General features: G+C 38.2%; 1 protein-coding gene across 1 annotated transcript in view; it reads right to left on the bottom strand.

The window, feature by feature from the left end:
* Window positions 1-13,376: 13,376 nt before the first annotated feature.
* Window positions 13,377-19,274, bottom strand: part of LOC135223591 (Krueppel-like factor 6) — a 324,163-nt gene continuing 318,265 nt past the window's right edge. Inside the window, exon 4 of the mRNA XM_064262137.1 lies at window positions 13,377-13,409. Within this exon, the coding sequence (XP_064118207.1) occupies window positions 13,402-13,409 (8 nt within the window). The 3' untranslated portion in view covers window positions 13,377-13,401. The remainder of the gene's footprint in view (window positions 13,410-19,274) is intronic.

Genomic DNA, 19,274 nt, shown 5'->3' with positions numbered 1-19,274 from the left:
TGGGAAATAAATATAAAGGGAGTGACGGCTTGTGCGTGGACTAACAATATTCCTTCACCTCTAACCCCTTCACAGCGCAATATTTTAATAACAACAATAATAATAATAGTAATGCGACCGGCTAATACCTTTGGTAATTCTAAATCATCAAAAGAATGAAGAATACAATAATAATATTTATTATTTATTATAATGATCTAAAAAACAATTAATAAACACGACTTTAAAAATCAACATAACTACATCAATACTAGCTCACAATAAAATAAACTCCATTTAAACAATAAACGGCACTGCATCAGTATCAAATCACAATAAAATAAATGAAGACAACCCTCTCTGGCTTTACACTAACCTCTACAATTTCACAATACACACGGGGGACGTATTTATGCGAGCGCTAAAACAAAATTAGGAAATCCGCGAGGGTAAAGGTTCGACTGCAAAAATTGCTCTTTACAATAAGGGGTAAGAAGAACAAAATCAAAAGCATTTCCGTATGGGATAGGTAAGGGCATTTGGGGAAGAGAGAGAGAATCTTTACCGTAAGGGGTAAGAGCGAAATAAAAAGCATTTCAGGATGAGAGAAGAGGACCGACGAGCGATGAGGAAGACGAGATGAGGACGAGACGCGAGAGATTTGAGAGATGAGAGATGGAGAGATGAGGAGAGAAGGAAATTTTGACCGTAAGGGGCAAGAGCGAAATAAAAAGCAGAGAGAGAGAGAGAGAGAGAGAGAGAGAGAGAGAGAGAGAGAGAGAGAGAGAGAGAGGCCCTACAGAGCGCCACACGGCTCCTGCATTATTCCCGCTGTGCCAGAATGGTTCCCCCCGACCCCCTACACTCTCACTCCTATGTCATTTGGAGTATGAAGGGGGTAGTATTTAGGCCCTAAGAGGAAAATAGGGGGACGCAGGGCACACTATACTCTCTCTCTCTCTCTCTCTCTCTCTCTTCTGTGTATTAAAGATTACCAGGGACTATGGAGTATACACCTCTCTCTCTCTCTCTCTCTCTCTCTCTCTCTCTCTCTCTCTCTCTCTCTCTCTCTCTTTTGTTTACTTAAAGATTACCTGGGACTAAGGAATATATACCTATGACAATCTCTCTCTCTCTCTCTCTCTCTCTCTTGTTTACGATTATCTGGTACTTAATACTATATATGTATGACTTGTACAAGGAATATACTATTAATGACTAATTCAAAATAAAGGAAACATGAAGTCGATCATCTGTCGAGATCTCGGGACGAAAATAAAACACAACAACACCAGGGGGAACAAGAACGAGCACCCAGTGAAGTAGAAAAAAAATGAAATAAAGTAAAAATTTACGTAGACGGGATAAAACCAAATGAACAAAATACACGAAGCATAATATAAAATAGAAATAAAAGTGAGGTGGAGGCGGGGGGAGTGTCACATAGAATCCGAATGACTCAATAACACAAGGTTTGATGACGCACTCGCTTAATCTGTATATCTCACCATTACCATGGAAGAGGGTGCACAGAATTGGAATTTCACGCTGCGGGTGTATCTAATCCAAGACCACACACACACACACAGAAACGCGCGCTCAAGCGCGTAAACAAAAAAGCACCATATATATATATATATATATATATATGTGTGTGTGTGTGCGCGCGCGCGCGTGTATAAAACTTGAATGCTCAAGCACTCATGCAATCGTACATGCACTAATGCTCTAACAATCAGCAAGGTTTACTTCCCAAAAAAGAAAAAAAAAAGAAAAAAGATTTATTTTCTTTAAACAAACTTTACTGTATTTCGAAGCCGCCAAATGAAAATTTTTAGCACAGATTTTCAGGGTACAACCTAGTCAAATTTGTAATCTATAAATTTTTTCAACATATATGTCGTAATCTTGTGATCTGACAAAGATGGCAAAAAAGTGACTTGTAAATGTTCTTCAATTAGATGGCAAAAAAGTGACTTGTAAATGTTCTTAACTGTGTAACTAGAATATTTCGCAAATAGCAAATTCTTTATCTATCCGCACAGACTTTTTATCTAGTCCACTAGAGAGCTGTGAGATAAAACTTTAAAAATCTTGACAATCCTAAGACTGCAAGGGCTTTAATGCAAACTACACCAGAGGTAAAAAGAGAACCCGATTTCCTCTTGATGTTAGAAGGCGTTTAGCGTATACAGTAGCACCCGCTAAATGCTCAAACTTTGACCTGACCGCTTTCATACCAGAGAAAAATCAGACTCAAGAAACCAGACAACTTATAAAATTTGTATCTGACACCGAAGAAATATTTAACAAAGTTAGCTCAACAACTTAACAGTAACTAAATAGCAAGGTCCTGAGCCAATTTATGGTAAAAAAAAAAAAAAAAAAAAAAAAAAAAGTTCCAAGCAATCTAGGCGCAGACGTCTAAACCTATCAAAAAAAGCTGGGACAAGAGCATTTGAAGGCCCCAAACTTTTACCAAAACTGAGAACACCCCCAAATAACAAAAGACCTCTTATCTATATCAAGATCTCCCTAAAATTTAATCATGTTGCCAGTCACGAGGCCAAAGTTTGCTCAAATTTTCGTAAAAGTCTAGATATACCTTACTGGCAAATCTTTCTAAACAACACATAGCCAAAAATAAACCAGCCGAACAATAAATATTAACCTGCCCGACACATCATCCACATTGGCAAAATGTTGCGTTCATCTTTCTCCTTTTCCCAATTGTCAAAGGCTTCTTATTCCCAAGTCGTAACTATGACCTACTTTTAGGTCTTTATTGTAAGACTTCCAAGGCAGCACAATTCTCAGCTTACTTCTTTCTATTGATTGAGTTTCTTTATTGGGTGAGTGGAGCAGTTATTATTATTATTATATTATCATTATTATTATTATTATTGTTGTTGTTGTTGTTGTTTAAGGTCCACAATAACATACTGATGGTAGCAGTAGTAAAACTTTATAAAACTGCTACCATCAGTATTTCATTGTGGACCTTCAAGAATATTACTTGTGCCATGGTAATTGAGATTTCTACCCATTATTATTATTATTATTATTATTATTATTATTATTATTATTATTATTATTATTATTATTATTATTATTATTATATCTGTCCCGGGCATGCTTCTGCAATACCCATTCTAAAACTAAACTGTTCCACGCATTTCATTATGAGAAGTCTTAATCATTTTCATCTCTTTCCTCATTTTTTTTTAATAGAGGGCCATTCTAATTTTGGTATTCCCGTCAGATTGAGTAAACATACAAATCAATCCATTTTCTGTCGAAGTCTGATGTACAACTTTGCAGCCTTCCGGCTCGTTGCAAAAGAAGATACGCTTATAAAAATTATATTAATCCCATGCGCTGGGCTGTGATATACCAGTTTACTGTTGTTATGTTCGAGTAGCATTGTCTCTATTTTCATGCGTTCCACTCGGGCAACTTTACGATCGAACCTAATCGAAGAAACTGGTCACAAGATTAACGTGCCAATATAAATACAGCAAGTTGCTCGGTAGGACATCATATTGTGTACCTTTCTTTTTATAACCTTACTTTCAAAATGAATCTGGAAAAGCAAGCCTTCACTTTAGCCTCGTATTACGTAATGAGATCTGTAGTTAGCACATACGCTTAACTTGGCACAATTAGGGACAGTGACTCCCTATCAATGTTTGAAGCACATAAAACAGACAAGAGTGCGAGTATTATATCTTCATCACGTTACCTAACCGCTTTAATATCCGCATTGTCCTCTATAAACACTGAAAGAATTTCTGCTACCCTCGTCGTCGTGTCTTGGCGTCTTCTTTCACTTAAGCGAACTTAGTACTAATCAATCATCTTTTAAAACAAGAACTGCAATGCTGTTGGAAAAACTTTCAATAAGGCTCTAGTCCAGGACACTAACCCCTATTATGGAATTCAGTCAGCAGCCACTCCAACAGTCCCAACGGCTTGGACTCCCATAACTCACCCACAATGCAAAAACGCCATTCCTCCCAAAAGCTACCCGACTCGAAGGCAGACATCCCCACGCCCCCCACCTCCCCCTCTTCTTCCCAGATGAAACTGAGGTGGTATGAAGCTTAGGTGTTCTGGGTGAAAGGCAGGAAGGATTAAACCTCACCAAAGGATTTCTGGAAGGTGCAGAGAGAGAGAGAGAGAGAGAGAGAGAGATTCGGTTGGTAGAACTCCCTCTACAAATCGTAACTGCAGCTGGCTGTCATGTGCTGAAGATTGTTAATTTGTGCAATAATTCACCTCTTCTGGCAACGGTTTAGAACAAATCTGACAACGGTATTTGACTCATCAAGATAACTTCATACTTGCTCCTATGCTTGCATTTGTATAACACAATCAATCCCCTTTATAAATCAGTGTTGAATGTGACACAGACAAAATGCTCAAACTACATCAAAGTAGGCAGAAAACCATCACGGATCTGCCAACTAGATAAAAAAAATCAGTAATTTTTTTTTCGTACCAATTCCACAAAACAAAGGTTAAAAAGAAAAAAAAATCAAATCTACTAGAGAACATATTCCCCTCTCGTAGGTCGAGGTCGAAAATATATAAACAAGATTTTTCCCCTTCTCACAAACTATGCCACCCCTCATACCACACGTCCGTCCCCCCTCGATCCCCCGAAAATCTTCTTGACAGAATGGCCAGTGTGGATGTCGTGTTGTCGTTTCCTCTTGTTGTTGTCTGAGGCACAGGGTCGTCCGCGTGGTCGTCTTCTCCACCATCTTTGTAGAAAGACTTCCACACGGCCTTCTGGACCGACCGATGTCTCGACGTCTAACAGCTTTTATCAAGAATCTCGTTCTTGTCCTTTCAAATAGACCGTGAGGATTTACTGCCCCCACACACACGGAGAGAGAGAGAGAGAGAGAGGGAATTTTATTTCACAAAGCTCTGTCACCATGTTGTAGTCCATTTTAATGTTTTATGAGAAAGAACCGAGCTTCATTTTTCTTTTTCGTGAAGCGTTCGAGAACAGAAATAGCACAGAGAACATCTCTGGGCAAGAGCAATATAACACGGCAAACTATCACTGGTGTCTTTTGAAAAGGACTCGGGGCGAACTTAGTCAAGACAAAGTATTTGCATTGGGGCGAAAGCGAGAGGCTTTGGGGAGTATTGTGTCCGCCATTGTTCCAGTGGACAGATGTAATGTAAGCGATGATGCGCTCCCATCTAACCAGCTTTTGGCAGTACCTGTCACACCACCCCTATCCTCCACTCCCCCTCCCCCCCCCCCCCCCCCGTCCCTCTATTATAACCCCTTTCCCCATGGAAGCCGATAGATGACAGGACTTGCAGTAATAGCTTTGGATTTAATTCAACCAGCTTTCGCTTCCGCCCAACCCTAACTATAACGACCATGGAGCAAACATATATTGTGCCAGGCACAGATACAAACATTTTGCCTACATGACTAGGCAGCAATATATATATATATATATATATATATATATATATATATATATGTATATATATATATATATATATATATATATATATATATATATATATATATATAGATGAATTAATACAGAGGCCTTCCAAGGCTGATGATAGCCAAAATATGAGTAGAATGTTTTAGACAAGAAGATATTAATTAATATTTCCAATTCAGAAAAACTATAATTCTGAGTTGACATTCCAAAAGCAACAACTGATTCCAGGAAAGTGGATGAAATGACATGAAAAGCTCATCAGAATATTATTTGATAAATGCAACTTATTCCGAACCAAAGATAACGAAAACATATAAGGATTAAAATGCCAAGCAATGCTGCAGTCAATCACAGTAAGATTATACGAGGAAAAGAATTTATATGACGCCAACGAAGTTTTTATTTTTTTTTTTTCCTTTCCAATATATAAGATGGATGATAAGACTGCGGTAATGATCTTCGCCATTGCAAGGCTGGCCTAATTAGGAAATTAAACACGAAATAAATTGAACATTACGAAGTTTTCGATTTTAAACAGGTATATTAGCAAGAGAAGTTAGTTTGAAGCGTGAAAAGAATTAAAAAATAACTTCTATAGAGTAAACCACAATCGTCCCCTCACTTAAAAAAAAAAAAATTTCCCCCTGTCTTGGTCATATCTTCCTTTGGCCTTTCATGGACATTTAGTAAAGCTTACCTCCTTTTTGCTACACCATCCCTCCTTCTCTAACTATCCTCAATCCACAACTCTCACCCAATCCCTACCCCTCCCCCCTAATGCCGACGATCCTCGGTTTTCACAGCCACAGCAGCATTGAACTTACCCTGCACTCTCAAGAGTCAAACGCCTACACAATTTTCCAATCCACTGGTCTATCTTCAGCCTGGGGCAATACACCGTCTGCTCTAGAGGCTTCGTCTGGGAGGAGGAAGACGCCATGAACGGGATAAGGTGGAGAGAGGGAGACAGAGAGAGAGAGAGAGAGAGAGAGAGAGAGAGAGAGAGAGAGAGAGAGAGAGAGAGAAAACCCCGAATCTTTTAAGATAGGATAAGAGGAGAAAAAGAAATAATTCCCCTTCGTCGTCCTTTTCCTTCTTTATTTTTGGATGACCCAAAAGAGAAGAATGGGTAGCTGTGTCCACTTGTTCTTGGAAGTTAATGAAAAAAATAATTTCCTCTCTCTCTCTCTCTCTCTCTCTCTCTCTCTCTCTCTCTCTCTCTCTCTCTCTCTCTCTCTCTCAAGTATTAGTGTCCTCTCCACACTCAAAAGCGTGTGTAATAAGCAAGTCAAATGTAAAAATATCTATTCTTCCGTCCAGTACATAGAAATTATAGCAAATAACTACCATATCCGATTCGATGACTAAAGTTGATTTCGAGCCCGTTCATAGTAATAAATCAATCTAACAGGCTCCATCGAGGACAAAGGTACAATTAAGATTGGGGCATCGAAGGGAAGCATACGGGTTTTGTTGGCAGGGCTAATGACACCTTGAAGCCGTACTGTTGAAGTACAGCTTTGAAACGGCGGTGGAAGTGTAGCGTAAATATCGATATAACAAGGTCACCCTGGAAACGGCTAGCAGTCCTTTTCGCTTACTCAGGGAGTAAGCCTACAACCGGACATAAACACCAAAATTCGAGTAAGTTAGTACTTTTTTAGGAATAAGAATAAAGAAAACAATAGTCTTGTTTCAAAATACAAGACTGCTATACAAAAGTGCTCCTGCACACACAGATATATATGTGTATGTATGTATATGTATATATATATATATATATATATATATCTATATCCATACAGATGCATACAACGATACACACACACACACACACACATATATATATATATATATATATATATATATATATATATAATATACATTCATACATAAATAGAGTCCAGTATTTATAAATTAATATAATCTCTGTTTCAATTAATCGGTAAGTTTCTCTTTCAAGAAACATTTCTACCGGAAGACGTGACAGCAGTAAAAAGACATCATCTATGATCGAATCCAAGCTCAGCCAAGAGATTGGCACATTCAAGATTATTTCCAAATGTTAGAAATACACCTAACAAGCATCCTCACGTGAAGAGAGAGAGAGAGAGAGAGCCAAATCAAAGCAAAAGAAGATCCAGATTAGGAAGATTTCGGTGACCCACTGATATTAAGGGGGGGGGGGAACCAGTCTACTTTCTCCGGATCAACCAAAAATCTCGTCCATTCTACCTGCCACATGATGAATGGAACTAATGATGAAGGAGGGATGGAGGCCGGGACGGCAGAACGAAAATTGGATTGGTTTTGTTCAATGGTACACTGAGAAAGATGTTTACAAATGGAGAAAGAACGTGTCCCAGAGGCACTAGCCAACAAATTATTTTTTCGATAAGAAAAAAAAAGACAATACAGAAAAACCAATATGGATATTCTCCGGTCAAATTATACAAATAATTAGAGAGTTATCTAATGATACCGATGGATGAGGCTCGTGGGAGAAAAACATTAGTCGAGGACTAATGAAGAAGCGGAGAAAACGACAAAACATTCAAGAGAATGAGCAGGCAAACTTATCTGCTATTTTCAGGCTTTTAAAGTGTGATTTCGGGACTTGAAATACACTAATGATGGTAGCTTGTAATTGGTTGGAATCTCATTTCCCTGTCCAACCCCTTTGTTGGCAATTTCAAGTTGTTCTTACTCAGATGGCTTTGGGGTAGGATATTGACAAGTCGCTTACGCTTAAAAGCAAAAGTCTATTCCAAGTATCACTCATGCTTTTCAAGGCAAGGGCATGAGCCCCTCGATCGACCCTATCCTTGTAGCTGGCTTCACTCACTTTCGGACACGGATTTGAAAATGGTATATCAAATGCCAATGGCAGAGTTTAACCTCACAGTCACTGGATCAGCAAATAAATATTGGCACTTAATTTTGGCATCTTCCTTGCAATGACCACAGGCAGCGTCATTCCAGCCGCTAAAGGAAGACTACCCAAAAGACATGCGACAGAAAACAAAAACACCAAAGAGATGGCCCTGCATAGCCTCTATGGTGATGTATTTAGAGCTCATCACTTGGCGGCCTCGCTTTTTGAGAGTCCCATTAGCGCCACATTATCTGCAATTCAAAACACACGTCCGGGAGACGTTTTAGTTCTTGTTAATGTGGTGTGCAGCCCGGAGAGATACCTTCAAATAATGGCTCCATTACATCAACCCTCCCTCGTTTCTAGCAAGGGGTTCCTCAATGGGGAGATTTCCCCCAACAGAAGTTATTGACAGAATATCTAACAAATAAATGATCATCATCCTATCAACAACAACAAAAGTTATAATTATATAAATTCAGTAATGTATAAAAGACAAGTCAGGGGACGTAGTAAATAATCAGTTAAATCATATGAAACATCATCTTACCGTCTTCGTCAATACATATTCAAAATGCCAAAGCAAAAAGAAAGAAACTAGCAAAAACCAAGGCCAAACCCCAGTGAAACGCGACCCACTAAAAAAAATAAAAATAAAATAATACACACACACACACACAAACAAAAACAAACAAAAGACACTGACATTTCAGATCTTTCCATCTCTGCCAACCAAACGGCAGAGAAGACTAAAGAAAACATACGTACAAACACAAACACAAACACGGCCCCTGTCCACCACATACATTCAAACGCATTCATATGCATCACATACTCTACGCTCATCTGGCCTCCTTTTCTCACGTCATATTTATATGTAGATGTTGTTATCCTCCCCTTTCCTTTATCGCTTCCTACAGCCATTGTTTCCTCAATGTTCTCCCTCTTCCTTCTTCTCTTCTCTTCTCCTCTCCTACTCCTCCTCCTCCTCCTCCCCCTCCTTGACTTAAACAAAAACTTCGCTCCGTTCTACAGGGGCCCCACCGCTCCCTCCTTCCATTCTCTCTCTCTCTCTCTCTCTCTCTCCACGTCCTTTCTTTCGTTCTGCTCCACCTCTACGTTTCATCATCTCGCCAGTGTATGTTTTTTACGAGGATGCCAGACTCCATTTCTTTTTCAACTGGTCACTCGGAATGACAGACCCCAACCTTAGGCTGCGATACTCCGGACAAACAACCGATACTCTGTTCTGTGAGAGAGAGAGAGAGAGAGAGAGAGAGAGAGAGAGAGAGAGAGAGAGAGAGAGAGAGAGGTTGCTTTTTTTCACAGTGTCTGCACAACCACTTCATTTTCCCTGCCTTCCAAACTACTACTTCAGCCCCTCCGGTACTTCACCTACTGCTTGACTCTTCATCTTTCCGTGCAAAACCCTTCTTTTCCCCCTATTTTTACCAAAGAGCAAAACGGGGCGCGTATGTGTGCGAGCGGATGCATCTAAGTGTCCGTGTAAAGCGTGTGCACAGGCGTGTGTACGTATGCATCACGAGCGTCGTTTGTTTTTCCTGTGTATTTATTTGTGTGTGTATGTGTGTGTGCGCATTTTCCCCCAGTTCAATATCTGGCCATAGGAGGAGCAAGTAAAGCTGTAGCATCTCTCCTGCATCTGACATTCTCTTTTTAATCATTCGATATAAATGGAACGCAATCCATTCGGTATCCTGTTACAGATCGCACGTTGTTTGAAGGGGAAAAAGTCTTCGGGGATCAAAAACAAAAGTTGATGCTGTTTGACTTTGCTTGAACTGCCAGAGAATTTTGTGTCCCTTTTTTGAACTTTCCCAGTTTTCGATTTTTTCTTTTTATTGGATTCTCTTTCTCTCTGGCTCTCACTCTCTCAACAGAGAGATAAGTCACCCTGAGATCATTTGCCAGATATTTGCAATAATGAAATGACAACCATTATGACGTAACATTCAGGCAGAAAAGGGCAACTCCCTGTCTGGTACTCAACGAACATGAAAGCACAGAAAGAGGCCTCGTCTTGAGAACTGTTCTCTTTTTTTTACCTTATCCATGGGAGGTAAAAAACGCAGTCGCAGCAAAAGTTTCTTGGTGGCAGACGTGACTACTTAACTTATGCCAACTCCACCCCCTCCTATCCCCCACCAAAAAAAAGGGGGACACATCCGGGATAAAAGCTGCTAGCAAGCAGGGGGGAAAGAGGGAGGAAAGAAAGAGAAGGCAAGTAGGCTAGTTGGTTGGTTGGTTGGCTGGCAGGCATGCAGCAGCAGGAGGCAAGGCAGCAAGGCAAGCAAGCAAGGCAAGCAGCAGGCAGAGCAGCAAGGCAACAAGCAAGCAGCAGGCGGCAGCGGCAGGCAGGCAAGCAAGCAGAGTAACTCCGTGTATCATATTATGCTGACATGGACGCGAGAGAGGTCGTCGTCTTGCACGCCACAGAGGCATCTGGCAGTCGGCCAACTTTCCAAGGCGTATAGTGAAATATGGAGGGGATCCCCGCAGACTTTCATTCGTTGCCATTGTCTCTTCGCCGGAGGCTCTGTTGCTCTCCTCATTAAAACTTAACTACTCGCAAGCTGCTGCTGCTGCTGCCGCTGTTGCCTCAATAATTAGGCTAATGGGCGCGCCATCGATATCGGAAGGAAAACACGTCCATCCCATTCTCCTCCTTTAACCAGAAATCTGCTGCGCTAACTTTTCACAGGGCGAATGGGACGTTTATTACTTGGCCGAAAATGGAAAATTATGAAGAAACCGATTCATAATCTGAAGGAATGCAACAGAAGTACAATGCTGATGTGCCTTTCCACTACTATTAGCATTACTTCTACTTAATTTCCAGTCTCTGCTTTTATCAACATGTACCGTAATTTCATCTACGTATTGACTGTTTACTGTTTTTGACCAATACTACATGGGGGGGAGAGAGAGAGAGAGAGAGAGAGAGAGAGAGAGAGAGAGAGAGAGAGGAGGGAACGTCCAGTTACCAGTCCGCAAAAGTAAAACCAAAGAGATACGCAGGTTTTCGCTCACATGATCAATCATTTCATTTACTGGATCTGGAAAGAAAGTACTGGGCTTTATGTGAACCTCACATCGCTCATTATCTCTCTTCCTAACTATTACATCAAGTTGGCCTTAATGTACCTCGTCTCTGTGGTATAACCAGAGTCCAAATGTACACAAAAAGGCCTCCAGTCTCTTCCAAACCTTACAACACTTAACAGGCCAATTTTGAACAAGCCCCGTGCTGGCATAAGGACAAGTTAATCCTAATCTAGTAACGTATTTCACAAATATATCGCCCAAAGAGCTCACAGGCAAACATGGGGAGAGAGAGAGAGAGAGAGAGAGAGAGAGAGAGAGAGAGAGAGAGAGAGAGAGATCCGGTAAGATGCAATATCATGACGCCCTTCTCCCCTTGCAATGCAATCTCCACATTCCAATAACATGGTATCTGCAATATGAATGGGAAACTCTGAGTCATAACCACGATGTAAAACAACGACAGTTTTTGCTGATCTGGGGGAGTTATGGCTAGATAATATATATACTACTATATACTATCTATATATATATATATATATATATATATATATATATATATATATATATATATATATTGGGAGAAGAACTGAAAAGAAGGAAATAATAATAATAATAATAATAATAATAATAATAATAACGGTGGTTGTTAGGCCAATGGAATGAGGAACAACCGTTGTTTCAATACTCACAAACCTTATTACTGTTAATCCTAAAACATAAGTAAACTGGAAATCACTTCCAATATGTGAGCACAATTTTTCAAGCGGTAATTGCGACTAATAAGAGGTCGGATCTTAGAATAAAATTTCTTCTGTATTAAAAAAAATTCTTTGATCTTTTCCGCTTTCTAAAATTAATAATAACCATCACATCCGAGAGGCATAATTGTTCTTGAAAGAACAATATAAAAAAAAACAATAATGGTACTACATTTCATTAAGCTACTGGTAAAGAAAAATTTCTTAAAACAAAAACCTCCTTGAATGGATGGACAGGTACGAATTCAGTCAGCCGTGATCTTAAACCGCTGGTCTAAGAAAAAACTTGCTCTTCCCCCTAAGAGCATTCGTTATCGTTATGACGTTATGACTATACTTAGTTGTATGACTCATACAACTAAAGTCCGTAGACCTGTTCATACATCCAAAAATACAACCGAATGAAATCAGTCATGAGACGAGTAAGATACATCTAATCCGATTATCACTGTGATATGAGACTTTTAACCTGATTATCATCGTGATATGAGACATTCAACCTGATTATCATTGTGATATGAGACACTTAACCTGTTAATCATTGTGATAAGAGACATTTGACCTGATTATCATTGTGATATGAGACATTTGGCCAGATTATCATCCTGATATGAGACATTCAACCTGATTATCACTGAGATATGAGAAATTTAACCTGATTATTATTGTGATATGAGACATTCAACTTGATTATCATGTGATATGAGACATTTAATCCTATTATTATTGTGATATGAGACTTTTAAGCTGATTATCATTGTGAGATGAGACATTTGGCCAGATTATCACTGTGATATGAGACATTTAACCAGATCATCATTGTGATATGAGACATTTAACCTGATTATCATCGTGATATGAGAAATTTAATCCTATTATCATTGTGATATGAGGCATTTAACCCAATTACCATTGTGATATGAGACATTTAACCTGATTATCATTGATATGACACATTTAACCTGATTATCACAGCCATGGGTGAAATGCACGCACACTGACTAACTGTTGATTTATACTTTTATTTTTTACTTGTTTATCTATTTTCGGATAAAAAAAATTTTGGGAAGGTGTCACCCACTACTAATGGGTGTAGAAGAGACGCCAGCTATGTTTGAAAAATAATGAGTATGAAAAACATCATTACTTTGTCACCCTTGACAGTCTCTTCACTTCTTGTTACTTGAATACTTACCTACCTTGAACATAACACTTCCCGTTTGAGAAAAGAACACCTCATTGCTCATTTACCTGCAAAAGAAAAAATTAAAATATTAATATGGAACTACTGAAATTCCCTAAAAATTATATTGTCACAGGATGGTAAAAATTAGAACAGAAATATTTAGCTAGATCGTAAAATCAGATTTTATACTGATTAATGAAACAGCCGCGACAACAATAATAATAAGGAAGAACCGGAAAAAAAAATTCAAGGGTTTAACAAAACATTGCAGTATACAGTATACGGACATTTAATCACACTTGGTGATTAAGTACTAGGGAAATTGGAAAAGTTGAAAAACAAAGACAATGGTCATTATCATATACTACATGAAACGCCAAAACTAAGTTCTACGCCATAAGTGCCTATGTTACAGTATTTTCTAAAGAACTTCGAATAATGATGATGATGATGATAAAAAAATTGAAATGCCAAAAAATACAGCCTAAAATAACACAAATACAAAAATTAAATAAACTCCAGATCTCCAACAACATTCAACATGAGATTCGATAGAATTATTTGTCTCTGAAGATATAGAAGACACTAGCTTAAAGAATGGCATTACACAGTTAATTAACACGAATCCAATTAATAACCTTTAATTATGCACCCAAAGTCTCTCCACTCCCCACTCAAAAAAACCGTACAGCGGAGTCTTAACGAAAACATCACAATTACTCCATGATTATCGTTGCTGGTTCTGTACATTTCATGCTGAAACGTTACCATACTTGCTATTCTTACACCACGGGTGCAAAGAAATCGGGTAGAATAACACCATTCTACAACCCATATTCTGGGGTACACACATACACGTACACACACATTTGGAGAGAGTATACTCATAATCCCACAAATTGTGTTTTGAGAGAGTCTACACAATTTCATACGTCAATAAAAAAAAAACACAGTAAAAATGCCTTGAAACCTAACCTACCAGGAATCAAGAACATAAACGCATTTGAGATTAATTGTTCACAAACATAAGAAGAAATTTTAGATGTACGATGGCCTCTATTATCGATAAATTAAAGTAGATTTGCATAGCCCGTTAAATACCTGCGGAATAGCTTGCACTTACAGGCGTCTAACTTCGAATCCTGTTATTGTACATCTGTATCATAGGCCAATCCTTACAGCTCAACATCTGCGTCGCAGCTGAAACTGTGATGTCATGTAGCTGTACACCATACCCAGCAAATCCTGTTCTTCAGCATCTGTGCTACTTTTAACAGCTTTTCACAACACAATTGTATCACGCTTGAAATCCGGTTCACAAACGATAATACTTCAAATTATGATATGTGCTAGAAAACTTAATTCTTGCTCTCAAAGTATGTGAGAAACTAAATTTCCGGTTTTCATATATTTATAAAGTAACTAAACTCCTGTCCTCAAAATTCATCAGATTATAAATCTAGTTCTGTCTGATCTGAAATCTTGTTGAAAAACGTTTGCATCACAAATACAATACCGTTCTAAAATATCTGCAATGAAACTTAATCCATGTTCTAAAGAATTTGAAACATTTACTAGGAAATCATAAAATATTCCTGTAATTAAAATCAGTTTTAAAAGACAAGGGTAACGGCTCAGCATACCCGGCCCATATATAATAATAATAATAATAATAATAATAATAATAATAATAATAATAATAATAATAATAACGCTAAAACTAAGTATATATAAAGAGAATTCAGCAATGAAATGCAATTCGACACCCATTCCCCCACCATCACCTAAACAGCCCAGGCAGCGCAGAAACGGCAACAAACAGTTCTCCCAATATTAGGTGAACACGCCACCATTTCTCTCAGGTCGTCGCTCTCTGACTCTGCATTATGGCATTTAACAACACCCAGCCGAGGCAGAATACAACAACAAACTACAAACAGGATAATGGACCAGTTAGTATATTGGCACGGCTTCAGACTGGATATGGCACAAGTTGACACAACATGGCCCGGCGTTACATTTGGCTTTCAATCCACTTTATACACGGGAGACGAGTAAGGTTGGCGTTCTCGTTTCATTTCTCAACTCTCTCTCTCTCTCTCTCTCTCTCTCTCTCTCTCTCTCTCTCTCTCTCTCTCTCTCTCTCTCTCTCTCGCTTCTAGCTCTTTAACGTTCAAAAATGAAATGGGAGAAAGGTGTCAGGAAATACATAGACGAAAGTACTAATAAAAATACCATATTCTTGAAGACAGACAAAAATGGTGACCTTTGATATCTGAATCTCACCAGAATTTGGTGATTAAATGTTGAAGTAATTTTATTAAAAATAAAACGTGGAAAATCTACCACATTTAATAAAAAAATATTGTTTCTGGTATTTCAATAATAGATAGCCACGATACTCTCTACTGACAAAACGATGTGACACGTATGACGCGTGATCATTAGAGGAGAGAGAGAGAGAGAGAGAGAGAGAGAGAGAGAGAGAGAGAGAGAGAGAGAGAGAGAGAGAGAGAGAGACTTTCGTGTTCTTTTCCCATGATGAACAACACATACCATGAAATATATAACGGTAATGACGTTAAAAAAATTCGAAAGAAATAGAAGAAAAAAAAAATACGACTCCTACGAATAATATGTAAGAACCAGTAACAACAACTAATAAAAGAAAATGAAGACCAACCACCAGCAAAGAAGACAAAAGAGGAATGAAGGATCCCGGACAAAATTCTCCCTCTCCGTCTCACCGTTACCTCAATGGCTCAGAACGCGACGATTCCGATAAGACCATAATTCATATTTCAACTTCATTTTAAAATTTCAAATGACAAATGTGCCCATAATTCATTACGAAGCGGCAGATTTAAATCTTATTGAAGAATTTATCATCAACAAGTGGATTCATTCTTTCTGTTTTCTCTTTAATTCAGCCATTTTCATAAAGATACAATTGTACTGCTGGGTGCTTCAGTTAATATAAAAGGAAAACTAATAACGCACAAAAAATTACATTAAGGTAAGTTAAAAATAAAGAACCGAATCAACAGAGTATTCTTAGCCTTAATTACTCTCTCTCTCTCTCTCTCTCTCTCTCTCTCTCTCTCTCTCTCTCTCTCTCTCTCTCTCTCTCTCTCTCTTCAATTTACCATCATATATTCCGGTACCAAAAATAGTTCATACTTCGAAAATAGTTTTCATGATAAGACACCGCAACCACTAATGTCGCTGTTAAATCTAACAACCGTAGTCGAGTTCATTAAACCGGAGATATCACGACTGTGTAAAGCCACAAGCATTATCTTCATCCAGAAGACTTCCCTTTACTTTGGTGTTCTTGCGAAGGCTTACTATTCAACTAGTTCAGTAAAAAAAAAAAAAATTATTTACCTAAGGCCTTATATACTTCCACTCCTCCTAAGGGTTTCAGTGGTGAACATAAAGCTGAGGGCGATATTACATTATAAATTTTGATTCAGATATTGGCTTTAAAACCCCATGAGTTTTATATCTAGCTACTGACTTAGAAACTTGGAGGGACTTGCATGTAAAACCTTTCTTGGTAACTAAATTGAACTTTAAAGTCATTATTCGTTTGTTCACGCGAATTAAAAATGTTTCTTCTTATGATTTGGAAAACTTAAAGGTGGTCAGGTTATCGGATTGAAAGCATGAAGACTTAAAATATTAATCCTATTTCTCCGATTGCCGAGTTAAACCTTAAAGTTGTTCACGTTTAACATTTTCCTTCGTCGACAATTTTGAAAAAGGCGCTAACATTTCATAGCCGAGTTAAAACCTTAAAGTTGTTCACGTTTAACATTTTCCTTCATCGACAATTTTGAAAAAGGCGCTAACATTTCATATTTTTCGCCAATACGCGAATAAAAACTTACAAAGCGTTTACGTTCACCTTTTACCTTATTCCTTGACATTCCAAGAAAAATCCCGCACATCCGAGAACTTCTGCAGAAGGCCGCGCACCGACAGGACGTCACGATCTTCAGAGGCGATCATGACAGGTAAAGGCTTGCTTCCCTTTAGGAAGCATAACACATGCAGTGACCTTTTCACCTTGCGACTACAATAATCATCTCGGGTCATCCGGTCGTGGTATCATGAATTACATCTCATGATTGTCAACTTCAAGGTATATCAACTTCATTTATGGCGATGAGGAATTATGTGATAACATATCATGAATGAAAACTTTACTGAGGCTTAAAGCCTGTCATGTAGATACAGGCACAACATGCAAATCATTTACAAAATTCTTGAAAATTGTGTGGCTCGCTAACAAAACTTCCGACATGAAAAACCAACCAAACCCTCATATCAAACGCGAGAAATCAAATCGATTAAATCAAAGCCGCTACCCCGAGTCAGCACCGACATGGTATTTTTCGATGCAAATGCATTTAAACAAATCAATCCGTCTTCAAGGGAAACCATTAGTCAGTTTCCAGTCTAGTGGACGAAACGAATGTACACACGGCACAGGGAAGGGGGAAAAAAGGAAAGGACCCTCCAATACCTAACCCGTCGTCACATGACTGAGCCCACAAGCCTTCAACAGGAACAGGAAGGGTTATTTGTAGGGCCTTTTTCAGATGGAAGCCTGACAATTATTATACTTTAAACTCTCTTTTTCTTAAAGCACTGAATGACTCAAAGCTTCCATGTCCCTGTCTCCTATTTAAACGATTCTAAATCAGAATCACAAATAAAAAATATAGAAACTGATAAATAAATTTAATTTACCTACATAAACCCTCGAAATAACTTCTTTTTCCTTAAGGGTAATTAATCAAATTCAGTATCTCTAAAAAGTAACCCAAAGATAAACAGGGAACATTCGACAATATCATTAAAATCTGCCGATCAATTAACCAATAAAATCAAACAGCAAAATAAATATCCAGTGAATAAGCAAGCAATTATTGAAATAAAACTGTTCTCCATTCTAGCCTCCGCTGCCCCCCCCCCCCTTTCTCTTCCTCCATTAAAATCATTAGAAGCTGGGTTCTTCAAGGAGGGAGGGGGGTTGTCCCATGAATTTCTAAGGATGGATGGGTCCTGCAGAGGGTAAAAGAGAAAAGAGGAGAAGAGGAAAGCAGTCTCCTATTCTTCCTCCTCCTCCTCCTCCTCTTCCAATCCTGACGCCCCCTAACCCCCTTTTGTAGCGTTAAAAGGAAAGACTTAGAAAAAGAAAAAACGGAAGAAAAGGAACGAGAAGTGTAGCCTTAGCCCAATCCCCCAACATAGCATCGTGTATTTACAGGCTGGTAATGGCATTAAAGTTATAGCTGAGCCAAGAGGGTTTTGAAAAACAAATCGTGGTGAATGTCTAAAGCAGAGGCATTACCGCAGATTTATCGGCTGCTCCCTGAACCAGACCACCGCCGCCACAGCAAAACGCCTTTTCACCTCTTCGACGACAATTTCTGTTTGTTTCTTCCATGCAAATCAAACCTGACCGTCCTGTCTTCGTCTCATCACGCTGAAAATGGTCATTGTTTTCTATTATATATATATATATATATATATATATATATATATATATATATATATATATATATATATATATATATATTATATATATGTGTGTTATATATATATATATATGTACATATATATATATATATATATATATATATATATATATATATATATATATATATATATATATATATATATATATCTCCTCGGAACATCTGTTTACCTGCTTGTTTGATCTAAAACCAAAAGATGATCACAAAGAGACTGCGTTTCACGACACATTTATCTATAATACCTCATGTCGCTTGCCCTCAACAATTTCTAACTAGCTAATTCATTTACTACCAAATGATCTCAAAATCTATCCACTAATGATTAATATTTGATCTCAAAAACTTTGTTTAACAGACTGATCGATTTAATACCATGCAATT

Source organism: Macrobrachium nipponense, chromosome 10 (genome assembly GCF_015104395.2).
Source record: "Macrobrachium nipponense isolate FS-2020 chromosome 10, ASM1510439v2, whole genome shotgun sequence".
NCBI lineage: Eukaryota > Metazoa > Arthropoda > Malacostraca > Decapoda > Palaemonidae > Macrobrachium > Macrobrachium nipponense.
This window is presented reverse-complemented; position numbering and strand designations above follow the sequence as displayed.